Genomic DNA, 19,457 nt, shown 5'->3' on the forward strand with positions numbered 1-19,457 from the left:
ATTTTGAATTTATTTTTGTGTATGGTGTTAGGAAGTGTTCTAGTTTCATTCTTTTACAAGTGGTTGACCAGTTTTCCCAGCACCACTTGTTAAAGAGATTGTCTTTAATCCATTGTATATTCTTACCTCCTTTGTCAAAGATAAGGTGTCCATAGGTGCGTGGATTTATCTCTGGGCTTTCTATTTTGTTCCATTGATCTATATTTCTGTCTTTGTGCCAGTACCATACAGTCTTGATGACTGTGGCTTTGTAGTAGAGCCTGAAGTCAGGCAGGTTGATTCCTCCAGTTCCATTCTTCTTTCTCAAGATTTCTTTGGCTATTCGAGGTTTTATGTATTTCCATACAAATTGTGAAATTATTTGTTCTAGCTCTGTGAAGAATACCGTTGGTAGCTTGATAGGGATTGCATTGAATCTATAAATTGCTTTGGGTAGTATACTCATTTTCACTATATTGATTCTTCCAATCCATGAACATGGTATATTTCTCCATCTATTAGTGTCCTCCTTGATTTCTTTCACCAGTGTTTTATAGTTTTCTATATATAGGTCTTTTGTTTCTTTAGGTAGATATATTCATAAGTATTTTATTCTTTTCATTGCAATGGTGAATGGAATTGTTTCCTTAATTTCTCTTTCTATTTTCTCATTATTAGTGCATAGGAATGCAAGGGATTTCTGTGTGTTGAGTTTATATCCTGCAACTTTACTATGTTCATTGATTAGTTCTAGTAATTTTCTGGTGGAGTCTTTAGGGTTTTCTATGTAGAGGATCATGTTATCTGCAAACAGTGAGAGTTTTACTTCTTCTTTTCCAATTTGGATTCCTTTTATTTCTTTTTCTGCTCTGATTGCTATGGCCAAAAGTTCCAAAACTATGTTGAATAGTAATGGTGAAAGTGGGCACCCTTGTCTTGTTCCTGACTTTAGAGGAAATGCTTTCAATTTTTCACCTTTGAGGATAATATTTGCTGTGGGTTTGTCATATATGGCTTTTATTATGTTGAGGTATATTTCTTCTATTCCTGCTTTATGGAGAGTTTTTATCATAAATGGATGTTGAACTTTGTCAAAGGCTTTCTCTGCATCTATTGAGATAATCATATGGTTTTTATTTTTCAATTTGTTAATGTGGTGTATTACATTGATTGATTTGCGGATATTGAAGAATCCTTGCATCCCTGGGATAAAGCCCACTTGGTCATGGTGTATGATCGTTTTAATGTGTTGTTGGATTCTGATTGCTAGAATTTTGTTAAGGATTTTTGCATCTATATTCATCAGTGATATTGGCCTGTAGTTTTCTTTTTTTGTGGCATCTTTGTCAGATTTTGGTATTAGGGTGATGGTGGCCTCCTAGAATGAATTTGGAAGTTTACCTTCCTCTGCAATTTTCTGGAAGAGTTTGAGTAGGACAGGTGTTACCTCTTCTCTAAATTTTTGGTAGAATTCAGCTGTGAAGCCGTCTGGACCTGGGCTTTTGTTTGATGGAAGATTTCTGATTACAGTTTCAATTTCCGTGCTTGTGATGGGTCTGTTAAGATTTTCTATTTCTTCCTGATCCAGTTTTGAAAAGTTGTACTTTTCTAAGAATTTGTCTGTTTCTTCCACGTTGTCCATTTTATTGGTATATAATTGCTGATAGAAGTCTCTTATGATCCTTTGTATTTCTGTGTTGTCTGCTGTGATCTCTCCATTTTCATTTCTAATTTTATTGATTTGATTTTTCTCCCTTTGTTTCTTGATGAGTCTGGCTAATGGTTTGTCAATTTTATTTATCCTTTCAAAGAACCAGCTTTTGGCTTTGTTGATTTTTGCTATGGTCTCTTTTGTTTCTTTTGCATTTATTTCTGCCCTAATTTTTAAGATTTCTTTCCTTCTACTAACCCTGGGGTTCTTCATTTCTTCCTTTTCTAGTTGCTTTAGGAGTAGAGTTAGGTTATTTATTTGACTTTTTTCTTGTTTCTTGAGGTATGCCTATATTGCTATGAACTTTCCCCTTAGGACTGCTTTTACAGTGTCCCATAAGTTTTGCGTTGTTGTGTTTTCATTTGCATTCATTTCTATGCAAATTTTGATTTCTTTTTTGATTTCTTCTGTGATTTGTTGGTTATTCAGCAGCGTGTTGTTCAGCCTCCATATGTTGGAATTTTTAATAGTTTTTCTCCTGTAATTGAGATCTAATCTTACTGCATTGTGGTCAGAAAAGATGCTTGGAATGATTTCTATTTTTTTTGAATTTACCAAGGCTAGATTTATGGCCCAGGATGTGATCTATCCTGGAGAAGGTTCTATGTGCACTTGAGAAAAAGGTGAAATTCATTGTTTTGGGATGAAATGTCCTATAGATATCAATTAGGTCTAACTGGTCTATTTTATCATTTAAAGTTTGTGTTTCCTTGTTAATTTTCTGTTTAGTTGATCTATCCATAGGTGTGAGTGGGGTATTAAAGTCTCCCACTATTATTGTGTTATTGTTAATTTCTCCTTTCATACTTGTTAGCATTTGTCTTACATATTGCAGTGCTCCTATGTTGGGTGCATATATATTTATAATTGTTACATCTTCTTCTTGGATTGATCCTTTGATCATTATGTAGTGACCTTGTCTCTTTTCACAGCCTTTGTTTTAAAGTCTATTTTATCTGATATGAGTATTGCTACTCCTGCTTTCTTTTGGTCCCTATTTGCATGGAAAATCTTTTTCCAGCCCTTCACTTTCAGTCTGTATGTGTTCCCTGTTTGAGGTGGGTCTCTTGTAGACAACATATGTAGGGGTCTTGCTTTTGTATCCATTCAGCCAGTCTTTGTCTTTTGGTTGAGGCATTCAACCCATTTACATTTAAGGTAATTATTGATAAGTATGATCCCGTTGCCATTTACTTTATTGTTTTGGGTTCGAATTTATACACCCTTTTTGTGTTTCCTGTCTAGAGAATATCCTTTAGTATTTGTTGGAGAGCTGGTTTGGTGGTGCCGAATTCTCTCAGCTTTTGCTTGTCTGTAAAGCTTTTGATTTCTCCTTCATATTTGAATGGAATCCTTGCTGGGTGCAATAATCTGGGCTGTAGGTTATTTTCTTTCATCACTTTAAGTATGTCTTGCCATTCCCTCCTGGCTTGAAGAGTTTCTATTGAAAGATCAGCTGTTATCCTTATGGGCATTCCCTTGTGTGTTATTTGTTGTTTTTCCCTTGCTGCTTTTAATATTTGTTCTTTGTGTTTGATCTTTGTTAATTTGATTAATATGTGTCTTGGGGTGTTTCGCCTTGGGTTTATCCTGTTTGGGACTCTCTGGGTTTCTTGGACTTGAGTGATTATTTCCTTCCCCATTTTAGGAAAGTTTCCAACTATTATCTCCTCAAGTATTTTCTCATGGTCTTTCTTTTTGTCTTATTCTTCTGGGACTCCTATGATTCGAATGTTGTAGCATTTAATATTGTCCTGGAGGTCTCTGAGATTGTCCTCATTTCTTTTAATTCGTTTTTCTTTTTTCCTCTCTGATTGATTTATTTCTACCATTCTATCTTCTAATTCACTAATCCTATTTCTGCCTCTGTTATTCTACTATTTGTTGCCTCCAGAGTGTTTTTGATCTCATTTATTGCATTATTCATTATATATTGACTCTTTTTTATTTCTTCTAGGTCCTTGTTAAACCTTTCTTGCATATTCTCAGTCCTTGTCTCCAGGCTATTTATCTGTGATTCCATTTTGATTTCAAGATTTTGGATCAATTTCACTATCATTATTTGAAATTCTTTATCAGGTAGTTTCCCTATCTCTTCCTCTTTTGTTTGGTTAGGTGGGCATTTATCCTGTTCCTTTACCTGCTGGGTATTCCTCTGTCTCTTCATCTTGTTTAAATTGCTGAGTTTGGGGTGTCCTTTCTGTATTCTGGCAATTTGTGGAGTTCTCTTTATTGTGGCACTTCCTTGCTGTGTGTGGGTTTGTACAGGTGGCTTGTCAAGGTTTCTTGGTTAGGGAAGCTTGTGTCAGTGTTCTGGTGGGTGGAGCTGGATTTCTTCTCTCTGGAGTGCAATGGAATGTCCAGTAATGAGTTATGAGATGTCTATGGTTTTGGAGTAACTTTGGGCAGCCTATATATTGGAGCTCAGGGCTGTGTTCCTGTGTTGCTGGAGAATTTGCTTGGTATGTCTTGCCCTGGAACTTGTTGGCCCTTGTGTGGTGCTTGGTTTCAGTGTAGGTATGGAGGTGTTTGATGAGCTCCTGTCAATTAATGTTCCCTGGAGTCAGGAGTTCCCTGGAGTCAGGGTTTGGACTTAAGCCTCCTGCTTCCAGTTATCAGTCTTATTTTTACAGTAGTCTCAAAACTTCTCCTTCTATACAACACCGTTGATAAAACGTCTAGGTTAAAGATGAAAAGTTTCTTCACTGTGAGGGTCACCCAGAGAGGTTCACAGCATTACATGGAGAAGAGAAGAGGGAGGAGGGAGTCAGAGGTGACCGGAATGATGAGGTGGAATCAATAGAGGAGAGAGTGGGCTAGCCAGTAATCACTTCCTTATGTGCACTCTACAACTGGACCGCTCAGAGATGTTCACGGAGTTATACAGAGAAGAGAAGAGAAGAGGGAGGAAGGAGACAGAGGTGGCCAGGAGGATAAAAGGGGGGAATGAAAAGGAGAGAGACAGATCCAGCCAGTAATCAGTTCCCTAAGTGTTCTCCACTGTCTGGAACACACAGAAATTCACAGAGTTGGGTAGAGTAGAGAGGGGTTAGGGAGGAGACACAGGTGACCTGGTGGAGAAAAAAGAGTCCAAAGGGTGAGAGAGCAGTCAAGCCAGTAATCTCACTCCCTAGTTAAAAATGGGTACTGAAGATTGGGTTCTTAAAGGTACAAAATTGGTAACAAATACCTAAAAACAAAAATTAAAAATCTAGAGTAGTGTTTGGAATTTCAAAAATACAATGTTAAAAAAAAGAACAAGGAAAAGAAAGAGAAAACAAACAAACAAAAACAAACAAAGTCACAAAAATTATAAAGAAAATATAGGTACAAAATTGATAACAAATACCAAAAAGCAAAAGTTAAAAATCTAGAGTAGAGTTTGGAATTTCAAAAATACAATGCTAAAGTAAAGAAGAAGAAAAAGAAAGAGAAAACAAACAAATAAAAACAAACAAAGTCACAAAAATTATGAAGAAAATATAGGTACAAAATTGATAACAAATACCAAAAAGCATAAATTAAAAATCTAGAGTAGAGTTTGGAATTTCAGAAATACAATGTTAAAGAAAAGAAGAGAAAGAAAGAGAGAAAAAAAAGTCACAAAAATTATAAAAAAAAAAAATAGGTACAAAATTGAAAACAAATACCAAAAAGCTAAAATTAAAAATCTAGAGTCAAGTTTGGAATTTCCAAAATACAATGTTAAAAGAAAAGAAGAAAAAAAGAAAAAAGAAAGAAAGAGAAAAGAAAAAAAAAAACAAGGTCACAAAAATTATAAAAAATATATATATATGAAGTTTGCTTTTCAAAAAAATAGGGTCTTTTTTTTTTGCCAAGTAATAGTAGGTTATAAAAGTGAAAAATTAAAGGGGTAATAGAGGACTTAAAATTTTTTAAAAAATTAAAAAGAAAGAAAGATCATAAAAATAGTAAAAATGTATCTAGGACTTTCTCTGGTGTTGTTGTGGGTATTGTGGGGTCAGTTCATTTTCGGCTAGTTCCTTGGTCCGGCTTATATTTCTCAAGATCTATGGGCCCCTTCCTATGTAGTTGGTACTAAGGACAGGGTTTTAATCTATTGCTTGTCTCTTCCAAGGTGGGTCCCTCCGTTATAGCTTCTTCTGTTTGCTGGTCTCTTCAGTGTCTGATTTCCACCCTGATACCAAGGGGGCGGTGGTGGACACTTTTTTTTTTTTTTTTTTAGGCTCACTTGTTCAGTCGCACTGTGGGACGGGAGGGACGCTGCAAACAAATAACACTGGCGTGTGCCCGCAGTGTCTCAGCCACACTGGGCCTGCCCCCGCTCACGGCGCATGTACCCTCCCTGCCCACACTGCTCAGGCTCTAGGTTGCTCACCGGGAACCATCTGAGGCCGGCCCTGGGCTGCTTGCACCTCTCAGATCTAAGCCACTCAGGTTCAGGCACTCGGGTAGTCCTCAGAGGCACAGACTCGGTTGGGCCTGCGTTTTGTGCCCTTCCCAGGTCCAAGCAGCTCAGGTGATGAGGTGTTTGGTGAGCGTGGTTGCTGTGACTTATCGCCTCCCCGCTGCTCGGTTTTCTGGGTGTACAATCAGCGCACCTTCTCAGGCAGATGTTGATCGTCCAGAACCCCAAGAAGTCTTAGTTAGCAAAGAAGCCTGCTTACAGTTTTGTAGAAAATGTCTCTCTAGGGCTGCGATTGCCCCCTTCCGGCTCTGGCTGCCTGTCACGGGAGGAGGATGGTCTGCAGCCGGCTATCTCTGTACAGTCCTTTGTCCCCTGTGAGGGCCTGGCGGTGTCTTAGGTTAGGGCTGGCTTTTCACGTGGTAGATATCCCACAGTCTGGTTTGCTAGCCCAAATTATTTTGCTCAGATAGCACTCGGGGCATTCAGGCCATATCTTTACTCTAAGCGATACAGCCCATGCCTCCCTGCCTAGCCTCCACTTGCTAGTGGCGGGTGCCGGCGTCTGCGCTGCTTCTCCGCTGGGGGAGTTACTGTTGGGCTCGTAATCTGTGGGTTTTAATTGTTTATTTATTTTTCCTCCCTGTTATGTTGCCCTCTGTGCTTCCAAGGCTCGGCACAGACTTGGCAGTGAGAGTGTTTCCTGGTGTTTGGAAACTTCTCTCTTTTTAAGACTCCCTTCCTGGGACAGAGCTCCGTCCCTCCCTCTTTTGTCTCTTTTTTTGTCTTTTATATTTTTTCCTACCTCCTTTCGAAGACAATGGGTTGCTTTTCTAGGTGCCTGATGTCCTCTGCCGGTATTCAGAAATTGTTTTATTGAATTTACTCAGCGTTTAAATGTTCTTTTGATGAATTTGTGGGGGATAAAGTGGTCTCCCCGTTCTATTCCCCTGTCATCTTAGCTCCTCCCCCTCTGCCCATTTATTAATTGGATTATCTTTTTATTGATTAATTCAGATTTTAATTTGAATTTAATTTAGTTAAAATTAAAACCTGGTCTGTTCAGATTTTCTGTTGCTTTGTATTTTAAGTGGTATGTTTCTAGGAATTTAGCCATTTCTTTTAGGTTGTCCAATCTGTGGTATATTTGTTTCTCATAGTCTTTAATGGTTCTTTGTATTTTGTGTATTAAGTACAATATGTCTGTTTCATTTCTGATTGTATTTGTTTTTTGGTAGTGAGTCCAGTTAAGGGCTTTTCAGTTTTGTCTGTCCTTTCAAAAAACCAGCTCTTAGTTTCTTTGATTTTTTCTATTGTCTTTTTAGTCTCTCAATCATTTATTTCCACTCTGATATTTGTTATTCGGGAAGATCCCCTGGAAGAGGGCATGGCAATCCACTCCAATACTCTTGCCTGGAGGATCCCATGGATAGAGGAGCTTGGTGGGCTACAGTCCATATAGGGTCTCAAAGAGTCAGACGTGACTGAAGTGACTTACCACCACCACATTTGTTATTACCTTCCTTCTACTAACTTTAGGCTTCATTTGTTCTTCTTTTCTAGATCTTTAAGGTGTGAAGTTACGTAGTTTTTTTAAGATCTGATTTCTTGAGGTACCTCTTAGAATTACTTTTATTATCTTATTATATTTGTTTTGCTGTTGTTGTATCTGTTGTATTTTTGTTATGTTGTCACTTCCATTTTATTTCTCTCAAAGCATTTTGTTGATTTCTTCTTTGACCCATTGGTTGGTCAGTAGCATGTTGTTTAATCTCCACATAGCTGTGAATTTCCAATTTTTCTTCTTATAATCAATTTCTAGTTTCATACTAGAAAAGATGTGGTTGGAAAAGGTGGGTGCTATTATTTCAATCTTCTTGAATTCATTAAAATATTTTTTGTGACTTAACATGATCTATTCTGGAGAATACTCCATGTAGAAAAATGTGTATTCTGCTGCTTTCATATGGAATGTTCTGTATGTGTCTAAGTCCATTTTATTTAATGTGTTTCTCAAGACCAATGAGCTTCCCTGGTAGCTCAGCTGGTAAAGAATCTGCCTGCATTCAGGAGAACCCAGTTTTATGCCTGGGTTGGGAAGATCCACGGGAGAAGGGATAGGCTACCCACTCCAGTATTCTTGCCTGGAGAATTCCATGGACATAGGAGACTGGCAGGCTAGAGTTGATGGGGTCACAAAGAGTCAGACATGACTGAGTGACTAAAACTTTCACTTTCTGAGTTTGCTATAACCTTGTGGGCCTCATGGATGCAAACCCTGCTGGCTTTCAAAACTGTTTGGGGAACTTCTCTCTGATCTGCAGGTCTTAAAAGTTGGAACGCCAGATGATGCAGGGTGCTAACCCTTGCCTCCTCAGGGAAAATCTTCAGAATGTGAGTTCTGTCCAAATTGTGGGTCACTGAACTGGCTGGGTTTTATGGCAAGACTGTATCTCAGCCTCTCCTATCCATTCTCATTTCCCAGATATGTAGGAATTCTTCAGCTAGTTTTCACCCCCACCCCCTCCGCAAGAAAACTGTTCTGTATGTAGCTGTAAATTTGCTGTGTCCCCAGGAAGGAGTGAGTTTAGAATCCTCCTATATTACCATCTTAACTGGAGCTCTGTGTTTGGTTTCTTTGCGTTAGCAAAGCCCAGCACAGAGTAGGCACTTAATCAATGCTTGTTGAATGAGTGAATACATAAAGGTGTTTTTAATTAAAATATGAAGCAACTATTGATTGGTCTTGTGAAATCGCAAGTTCATGTTTTTTCTGTCAGTAATTTCTTGATCTGGAGTAAAAAGTTTAATTTGGAAATTAATTTTGTTTTTCACCTAAGCCCAGGATATACGGACAAAGTTTGGGAGCTTTTGAAAGAAATATTGCCCGAGTTTAAGCTGTCAGCTGAGTCCAGCTCTGAAAGCAAAATAACTGACATAGATGCCAAATTAAAAGAACAAGGAAAAGAAGTGAAGGATGGGAAAGAAGTGAAAGATGGCAAGGAATTCAAACTTGAAAATTCAATAACGACACTAAAACTGCCTGAGAAAAGTGAAAGGGCTTTAAAGGGTAAGACAATTTATATCACAATGTTATTCAGTATGGATATTGTATATAAATGCTTTATAATCATTGCTGAATTTAACAACTATTTATAAGCATGGTCATTTATTAAGTGTTGTGAAAACAGTCATTCAAGTTTCTCTAGTTCCTGGATATTACAGCTTGCATGGTGTTTATGTTAATTATTTCACTATATTTTGCTCTCCTTGTAATCAAAGGTAATTATATATTTTAACGATATTAAATTAATATAGTATTAATATAGAAAAAGGACATTAAGTTTTCAGTTTCCCTTCATTAAACACATCTTTATTATATGTCATATGTAGAGTGGAATGGGCCAAAATACCAAACCTGAAAAGTGGTCCTATTTCAGAAAATGTGAAATGGACACAGATTAGACTGTGCAGGTTGTTTATTATAAAGTGAAAGTTAAAATCCAGAAATTATATTTTTCAGGTTATTTTACAAAGTGTAGAAGTGTTTCTCTTAAAGTGAGAAATATATTTAATAACTGGTCATTTTATACTTTCTAAAATATTTCATATAGCCAGCCATACATGTGAACAATAATGCTTGCAAGTAGAGTTGAATATACTAGAAAATACTAAAATTTTGTATAGCTGTGATAACATCTATAACAGTCTTTCAGATATTTATGCTTTATAAGATATCGATGTTTTATTCTTATTTAGATCTTGCACATCAGCATTTCTAATCATATCCTGCCCTGAAATAACTATTGTAAATGTTCCTCAAAGATAAGCAAAAAAATAAGTATGTGTGATATCTGCCCCATCATGGATCCCTCTTAAAATAATCTAATGTGCATTAGTTTATACCATAAAGAAAAAATGAAAAAATAGCCAGGTTAAATTTGTTTTACCCAGTGTATCCTAAATTAATTTGAACGTGGAATCTCTTTCTCGTGTATCACAAATTAACATCTGTCTACCCTGCATCTATCAGGGTTTCCCAGGAAGCTCAGTGGTAAAGAATTCACCTGCCCTGCAGAAGACACAGGTTCGATCCCTGGGTTGGGAAGATTACCCGAAGAAGGAAATGGCAACCCATTCCAGTATTCTTGCCTAGGAAATCCCATGGACAGAGGAGCCTGGCGGGCTGCAGTTCATGGGGTTGCTAAGAATTTGACATGACTTACAGACTTAACAACAGCAGCATCCATTCATCCAATTAACCATTCATTCAATGTACCTGGGCTTCCCTGGTGGCTCAGTCGGTAAAGGTCTGCCTGCAATACTGGAGACTTGGGTTCAAACCCGGGGTCAGAAAGATCCCCTGGAGAAGGCAGTGGCAACCCACTCCAGTATTCTTGCCTGGAGAATTTCATGGACAGAGGAGCCTGGTGGGCTACAGTCCATGGAGTCACAAAGATCAGTGTACTACTTGCTGAGAATACCCGTAAATGTTCCAGGAATTAGCAGTAACTTGAACAAAATCAGACATGGATCTCACCTCTTAGAGCTTAGGTAATGTGAGAAGGACTAACATTAATTTTAAAAATCATAAATACATACTAAGACATGAGTCTTGAAGGGAAATACAGGAAACTATAAATCGTTCACATGGGAGACCTAGTCTGGGGCACCAGGGAGAATTCCTTAAGGAATTTTGAGCTGTGTTCACAAAAATTAGGATATCTGGGGGAAGATGACGGACTGTGCAAGGAAGAGAATTCTAGGTAGAAGAAAGAGCATATATAAATATTATGAGGCAGCAGCAGAAATGTCAGTGACTTGGAAGACCTGGTAGATGTTCTCAGTTGGAAGAGAGGATGTGAGGAATAAAGTGGCTGAAGAAGAACATTAAAAAGTAGGTAGGAGAGTGATCATGTCAAAACTTCTAGGTCATGCTAAGATATTTGATTTTTACCAAAGAGCTGTTGACAGCTAATGAAGAGTTTAGAGTTGAATCATGATCTATTTCACATTTTGAAAAGGATATTCTGGTTCTCTGAAAAAAAAAAAAAAAAAAACTTGGAATGCAGGTGGAGGTGGAAGGTCAGTGGCGTGAGAACTCACAGGAAAAACAATTTGATGACTGTTGTATCAGCTCATGTTAGAGATGATAGTAGCTTGGAGTAGGTTAATAGGATTTTCATGGTGGAGAAGCAGATACAGTAAATTATTGAGAGATACTTATAAAGTAAAAAATAGCAGGATGTGGCAAAGATAATTTGTAGAATTCTTACTTGCAGAACTGGATAGATGGTAGTATGTTTAATGCAGCTAGGTAATGCCAAAAAGAGGAATGGCTTTATGAGGAGAGATCACAAAATGATTTAGAACATATAGAGTTTGAGGTGCCTTTAAGAAATCAAGTGTACTTTTCATGTCAGGAGTTCCAGGCTGTTGATATACCCTTGGGAATCATTGACAAATGCATGCTAAATTAAATGATGAATGATATTCCCAATGAGATGGTGTAGAGTGAGAAGATTAGGAACCTTAAGACTAAGCCTGAAAGAAGCTAAATATCTGAGAGCTGGTACAAAATAATGAGCTGGCAAACAAGGTTAAAGAATGACCAGGAAAATAGGAAGATCAGCAGAGCAGGTCACTGTTGAAAATCAAAGGAAAAGAATATTTCAAGAATCGGAGAATTGTCTGTTCCAAATAGTGTTGAGAGTTGAAGTATGATGGGAGTTCAAATTTCTTTGTTAGATTTTACGATACAGAGGTCACTGGGCACTGGTAAATGATGGAAGTGGAAGACACACTGGAGAGATTAAGAAATAAGTGGGAAGTAAAATAATGTATAAACAACCCTGTTATAAATTTGTCTGTGAAGGATAGAAGTAGAAGCTATCAAGGAAAATGAGGGATTCATGGAAAATATTTAAACTTTTATCTAATGAAGAAGGGTCGAGTATTTTTAAGTGGCGATTTGGAAGAGGTAGTTGAGATGACAGCCATAGCACAGGTTTCCAGAGAACCAAAGTGAAGGGATTGGTCCAACCTGGGCAGCAATGTCTCCTCCATCCTAACAGCTTGGCACCGAGCATGAGAGAGGGGATAGATGTAGATATCAGTGGGTGAATGGGCTTGTAGACAGAAGTTGAGGGTTTCTGAAAAAAGACTTCTATTCTCTCTCTTTATAAGCAGACCATTTATGAGCTGAGAGTGAAGTAGAGACAGAGATGAAGGTTCTCAGGATTATTTAAAATAGGGCAGAAGCTTGCAGAATGAGGGGAAGATTATCTCCAGTAGGACGTAGGACTCAGCTGCTAATTTTACTTAGAAGGGTTGGCCAGATGAGTGAAATGAAATAACAGACGAACAATAAATTTATTCATGTATTGGCAAAAACACATTATGGTAAACATTTTTGCATACTTTCCAAATTTCTATGTGAAATAGTGTGTTTTTCCTATTTACAGATTTTATTATATATTATTTTAAGTTATGGGTTTTGAATAGGCGTTTAGTGAAAGTGAAAGTTTTAGTCTCTCAGTTGTCTCTGACTCTTTACAACCTCGTGGACCATAGCTCACCAGGCTCCTCTGTCCATGAGATTTCCCAGGCAATAATTCTGGAATGGATTGCCATTCCCTTCTCCAGGGGCTCTTCCTTACTCAGGGATTAAACCCAGGTATATTGTATTGCAGGCAGATTCTTTACTGTCAGAGCCACCAGGGAAGCCTATTTTTAAAATCATATATGAAGTCATATATCATTACCTGTAACTAGTTTGAAGTCAAAACCACAAAATAAAATTCTGATTATTTTATACTTGTTTCCAAATTAAATATTTCATCCTACACTTATAGTTATCTTTGCCTTTGTATCTAACATAGATGTTAAATCTACTATAAAGCTAAGAGCCAGGATAGTTTTATTTTAGAGGCTAAGAAACAGCACATGGTGTTAATATTATAGTTTTTTTTATGTATGCAATTTTTAAAAAAAACAACCTGATCAATACTGATTACAAATTTAGCAAATGACAAAAGACTGAATGGTAGAAATTTTAAATTTCTGTTTTAGAATTGGAAGGGATTTATTAGGAAATAAAAAATCTCAGGGAATTTTTTAAGGTGAAGGAGAACATGTTTCACAGAAATATAAATATGGGATGGAAATTCAAGTGGTAGATGGTTCTGGGTACTGGGTTTACTATGCACATCTTGTTGATAATAAGATGTTGGTGTGGATGTTGGTTGGTGGCCAGTCTCCACCAGAAGATATTCTAGAGGCAGAAAGCTGAGTTTCTTGAAATGCAGGCCCCAAATAAAGAGAATCTAAGAGGGCTTCACATTTAGGACTCAACTTTAAATACATTTTTTTCTTTTTAAAATGAGACTAGCCTGACACCATGATTTTATACAGATAAATTATATGCACCTGATTACATTTAGCATAAAATTATTTGTTGTCATTAATGCCATATCTTTCTCAATATATGTCGATTTTTAAAGCTTTTTGTTTTGTTTTGTTTTGATGTTACTAATTCGAGGTGAGTAGTGTTTGGGGAAGTTTGTGGCTATTTTTTTTTTACACTTAAATAATACTATTGTTTTAGCTTTCTTTTTCAACACTAATTGAATAAGCAATATAGATTGAGATTTTGTAGTTAAAGGATTTATTGTATTTTTTTTTAACATGTTAGATAAAGCTGATGCAAAAGACCTTGGAAAGAAGAGGAGCAAAGATGGAGAGAAGGAAAGAGAAAAGGAAAAATTCAAATGGTCAATACATGGATCAAGACCCTCATCAGATGTACAATATTCTCTACAGTCTCTGTCAGATTGTAAGCTCTCAGTCTCCTAGAATAACAATTATTGTACACATTTCCTAAAATGCTGGAGATAATTGGAGCACAGAAATGTATTTCCTGTTCAGATATATCTAAATAAGCTTTTCAGAGTTGCCCATAATTGTTAAGCTCTCAGATGGTTGTGCATAATGAAGCAAGATCCTACATGAGACAGAAGCCAAGATTATCAAAGTACTTATGGTACAAGTCACAAAAGTGTTTACATGAATGAAGATATATACTAATATATATTATTATAGTATATATAACATATTTTACATTATAAAATATATAAGTATATTTACATAAATATTTGATTAGATATTGATACATATTAGTATATGTCCTCCTTTATATAGATTCTATATATATATATATGTATATATAAAATCTTTTCTAAAAAACTTTATAGTCCTAACATTGAGTCATATATCTTGGTGCTTCCAGAACGTATAATTCTCAGTTCACTCCTCTTTACATGAAAATATGTCCATTTACGCCCAGTATTATGCTTTATCATTTTTTTTTCATTTGTCTTCTTTCTGAATACATTGCTGTTTTTTTTTTTGTGAGAACAGCTTCATAGCTATGGCTTTGCATTTTTGCAGAAAGATATTTGGTGGTTTGGTAAAGAAAATACAAACACTAGTCATTTTTTTTGTATTTTTAATTTCCTAGTAAACATTTTTTTTTCTTATATTGATACCTTAAGCAATCTTTTTGATAGTTGATGACATAATATCCCCCAATTTACTGATAATTATTTATAGTTGTGAGATTGCAAAACTTTTTTCTGAGTTTCTTGGTAAAAATGAAGGTAGTAATGCCTTTTTTTCTACCAAACTCATAGTTAAGGTCAACCTCAAGAAACAGAATATAGTTCAAAGTTTGGACTGCGGAATAAAATTGCCTGGGTTAAGATCTCTGCTCCATGAAAAATATGTATTGGAGAAGGAAAAAATTTCTCTCTAGTCTCTCCAGGTTCTTCTAGCTGGTCTAAGAATCAAATTGACATGAGGCATATTCACAGAAGAAAAAAATAATAATCATTATGTATTACTACGTATGGGACCTTATAAGAAAAAAAAGACCCAAAGACAGGTTAGGTAATTGAGGCTTATCTACCATGTGAGAGAAGGAGAAAGGGGGTAGGGGTTGTGACTTCAAATGGGAGGAAAACAATTCACTGGAGATGGGAAAACAAATGTTTACAAAACAAATGTTTGCTCTGCCAGGCAGAGACAGTGGAATACAGAGAGGACTCTGGTCTCCAGGCTATGCTGAGTGCCCCCCAAACACACCTGGCCCACATTCTTTATAGTCTCTCTGGTGACAGTGCTATGCCTGAACCAGGCCTTTTATTCAAATTCTTTTATACAGTTATGAGAGGTGGTAAAAAGAAAGAATTCTGGGGTTCTCTGTTCTTAAAAAGCATCAGGCTAAAATAATCCTCATGCCAAGGAGATACATTTTGGGGTGACAAATTTTGCTCCCGTACATATACAAAGTTTCTTTTTAAATGTGAAAATGTATTTTTATAAGTTTGGCATATTTCACATCTTTATCCATTCTGGAGTGAGCCAGGGCTCACATCTAATTTACATAATGTGGCTTTAAAGATATTATTCTTTTTTTTTCCCACACTTTCACTTTATTTATTTACTAGTTTAGCCATGAGTCTAAAACAAATGCTGTCTGATCTTGCCTGTCCACTAGCGTCTTTTAGAAGGCTTTCATTATTTAAAATTGGTTATTAAATATTCTACAACAATGATAAAATTCAATTTACTAAATTTATTTGCTTTGCTCTATTTTTTCTGATTAAAATATATACTTATGAGTAAAATATAACTAACCTAAATTCAAAGAATATGTATTTTGTCATTTTGCCTGCTTACAGCCTTTTAAGTATGTGCTCTTCTGTCAACTAAAATCTTAACTTATTTTTCTTCAATAGAACTTATATTCAGTATATTTACACAAAATCACAAAACTGTAATTCTGTCTAATTCTAATGCTGTATGGGGATTTCACTAATGTTTTGCCAAGAACAAATTGCAGTAAAAATCAACTTAGTGTGAAAACTCATTCCAAAAACAATTTTAAGTTGCCTGGACTTAGTATTACAGAATTAACAAACACAAGAAAGCAAGTATCCATTACAAACATCTAGGAAAATTTTCAATCGTTACAAGAGCTATTTTTTTTAATTTAATTTTATTTTTAAACTTTACAATATTGTATTGGTTCTGCCATATATCAAAATGAATCCACCACAGGTATACATGTGTTCCCCATCCTGAACCCTCCTCCCTCCCCGTACCATCCCTCTGGGTCGTCCCAGTGCACCAGCCCCAAGCATCCAGTATCGTGCATCGAACCTGGACTGGCGACTCGTTTCATACATGATATTATACATATTTCAATGCCATTCTCCCAAATCATAAAGATATTATTCTTCAATAAACATTATCTAGTGCAGTTATATATAACTGCTTGAACTTTAAAGGAATAAAACAAAACTTTTCAATTAAAAATAAAAACAAGAAGAAAATAAATTCTGTTGTTTTGACCAGAATCTTTAAAGGACAAAAACACCATGAATCAAATGTAGTAATTTCACGGATATTAGGGAATAAATATTGATTCTCGGAAGCAAATCTACAAGCATTATACATTTCAAATTTATTACCTTCTTAGTTTCCCTTTCTCATGAGAGGATTAATTTGTGTTTTCTTTCTCTTTGAAATGACATAGAAACTCCCAGACTTCTTTAAATTCAAATTAAAGATTCTATGAAAGTTAAGTTACATAGGCTAATAGCTAGAGTGAGTTAATGTAATAACTTTTTTACATTGAAGTAAAATGATTTCTTAATGAATTATATGAAAGTAAAACTAATGAGATATTCTGTACAATAGATGTACATTTGAGAGTTAACATTTTTTAAATGCATGTAAAGTCGTTTACCTATTTTTCATCGCAAAGATAAGTTCATTAAGAAATTTGAATGGTCTACCATGACCTGCCAGACCCATTTTGGCTAGAATTTTCATGACACAATATATGTTTGGATTTACAGGTTCTTCAGCAATACAGTCCCCTCAGATGGCAGTATATGCAACCTTCACACCTCTCTATTTGTTTGAAAAGAAGATATTTTTATTAGAGAAGATGGTAAGCACTCAAGGCCAAGAAACTTGGTATAATTTATGGTGTTTGTGTGTGTCTGTGGTCATTTGTTATAGTAAAGTGTTTTTTCATCACCAAGTCATGTCTGACTCTTTGCAACCCCGTGGAATGCAGCAAGCCAGTCCTCCACTATCTCCTAGAGTTTGCTCAATTCATGTACACTGAGTCTGAAATGCCATCCAACCATCTCATCCTCTGCTATCCCCTTCTTTTGCCTTCAGTGTTTCCCAGCATCAGGGTTTTTGCAATTAGTTGACTCTTCACATCAGGTGGCCAAAGTATTAGAGCTTCAGCTTCAGCATCAGTCCTTCCAATGAATTTTCAGGGTTGATTTCCTTAAAGACTGACTAGTTTGGTCTCCTTGCTGTCCAAGGGACTCTCGAGAGTCTTCTCCAGCTCCACAATCCAAAAGCATCAATTCTTCAGCACTCAGCCTTCCTTATGGTCCACCTCTCACGTTCATACATGATTACAGGAAAAACCGTAGTTTTGACTATAATGCACCTTTGTCAGCAAAGTGATGTCTCTGCTTTTTAATACACTGTCCAGATTTGTCATAGCTTTCTTTCCGCGGAGCAAGCGTCTTTTAATTTCATGGCCACAGTCACAGTCTGCAGTGATTTTGGTGCCCAAAAAAGGAAAATCTGTCCCTGTTCCCACTTTTTTCCATTCTATTTGTCATGAAGTGATGAGACCAGATGCCATGATCTTTAGTTTTAAATGTTGAGATTCAAGTCAGATTTTTCACTCTCCTCTTGCACCCTCATCAAGAAGCCCCTCTTCACTTTCTGCCATTAGAATACTATCATCTGCATATATGAGGTTGTTGAAATTTCTCCCAGCAATCTTGATTTCAGTTTGTGATCATCCAGCCTGGAATTTTGCATGATGTACTCTCATATAAGTTAAATAAGCCAGGTGACAGTAGACAGCCTTCTCTACTCCTTTCCCAATCTTGAACCAGTCTATTGTTCCACGTCCAGTTCTAACTGTTGCTTCTTGACCTGCATACAGATTTCTCTGGAGACAGGTAAGGTGGTCTGATACTCCCATCTCTTTAGGAATTTTCCAAAGTTTGTCAACACCCTTTTGCAACAACAAAAGTAGAAAATATACCAGAATTCAATGAAAATTCTGTTCTTGAATTTCAGTCTTGTCTCTGTAATTAAACACTTCGGTACAGGGACTCAGTACAGGCAAAGTTTTCTTAATGCTGTTCTGTGCTTAATCCCTCAATTGTGTCCCACTCTGAGACCAACCCCATGAACTGTAGCCCACCAGGCTTCTCTGTCCATGGGGCTTTTCCAGGCAAGAATACTGGAGTGGGTTGCCATGGCCTTTTCCAGGGGATCTTCCCAACCCAGGGATTCAACCCAGGTCTCCCACACTGCAGGCAGATTCTTTACCAGCTGAGCTACCAGGGAAGCCCAGATGATTGCAATAGTTTAACGTGAAAAAAAAAAAAAAAAGATGTAGTTTCATATAGTTTATCAATTCTTTTAACTGTAAACAAAGGCATCAAATTATGTATTTCAGTGAGAACTGTGTAAATCATTTCTAATACATCACCTCTAATACATAATACATCACCTCTCTATAAACAGGTCATACGTATTTTCTTAACCTAAGACAAATTAAACGAATTCATATCTAGTAAACCACTGCTATGAATGCCTTAAAGTAATACACACAAAAATGTTAATCACTTTTTTCTTAGAAAGTTAACAACTTATAGAAAATTTAGAAAATATGGACAAAGGGAATAAAATTTGAATATTTGTAACATAAATGCCTAGTCATAGGCACTGTTAACACTTTGGCATATGTACTTTGCTTTTTTTTTCTTCTCTGCATATTTTCTACATGTATATGTGTATACATTTTTTACTCAGGGAAATTCTATTTTACTTTCTGTTTGGAAATTAGCTTTTTCACTTGACACTGTATCACTAACATTTTCCTGTGATGTTAAACATTTGACAACATAATATTTAACAGTTACATGAGATGTGTAGATTTGCCACAATTTTTATGTTATTTTTGGGTTTTGGACATAAAAAATCTTTTTTTTTTCTCCTTCCCTTTTAAAGGGTAAAGCTCACCAGATTACTCTTCAATCTATTTAGACAAACATCTTATTGCATTTGTATTGATCCCTAACCTTCTAGGGGGACTTTTAGACATCCAGCACTTTATTGCTAGAATTCCATGTGTTTGAAATCATTACATTAAAGTATAAGAAGACAGTAATATAATAATTCAATTAATTAGAAACAGCTTACTGTTAAAAAATTGAATGGAAATTTGGTTGAAATGTAAATACACCAATTGTATGATTATTGCACTTA

At 36.2% G+C, this 19,457-nt stretch overlaps 1 protein-coding gene across 3 annotated transcripts in view; it reads left to right on the plus strand.

Moving 5' to 3' along the window:
- Window positions 1–19,457, plus strand: part of ADGB (androglobin) — a 190,460-nt gene that overhangs the window by 60,502 nt on the left and 110,501 nt on the right. For all 3 annotated transcript variants that reach the window (XM_027551777.1, XM_027551778.1, XM_027551779.1), the window contains exons 8-10: window positions 8,918–9,147; window positions 13,771–13,911; window positions 17,000–17,094. In XM_027551777.1, the coding sequence (XP_027407578.1) occupies window positions 8,918–9,147; window positions 13,771–13,911; window positions 17,000–17,094 (466 nt within the window). The remainder of the gene's footprint in view (window positions 1–8,917; window positions 9,148–13,770; window positions 13,912–16,999; window positions 17,095–19,457) is intronic.

This window comes from Bos indicus x Bos taurus, chromosome 9, assembly GCF_003369695.1.
Source record: "Bos indicus x Bos taurus breed Angus x Brahman F1 hybrid chromosome 9, Bos_hybrid_MaternalHap_v2.0, whole genome shotgun sequence".
Classification (NCBI taxonomy): domain Eukaryota; kingdom Metazoa; phylum Chordata; class Mammalia; order Artiodactyla; family Bovidae; genus Bos; species Bos indicus x Bos taurus.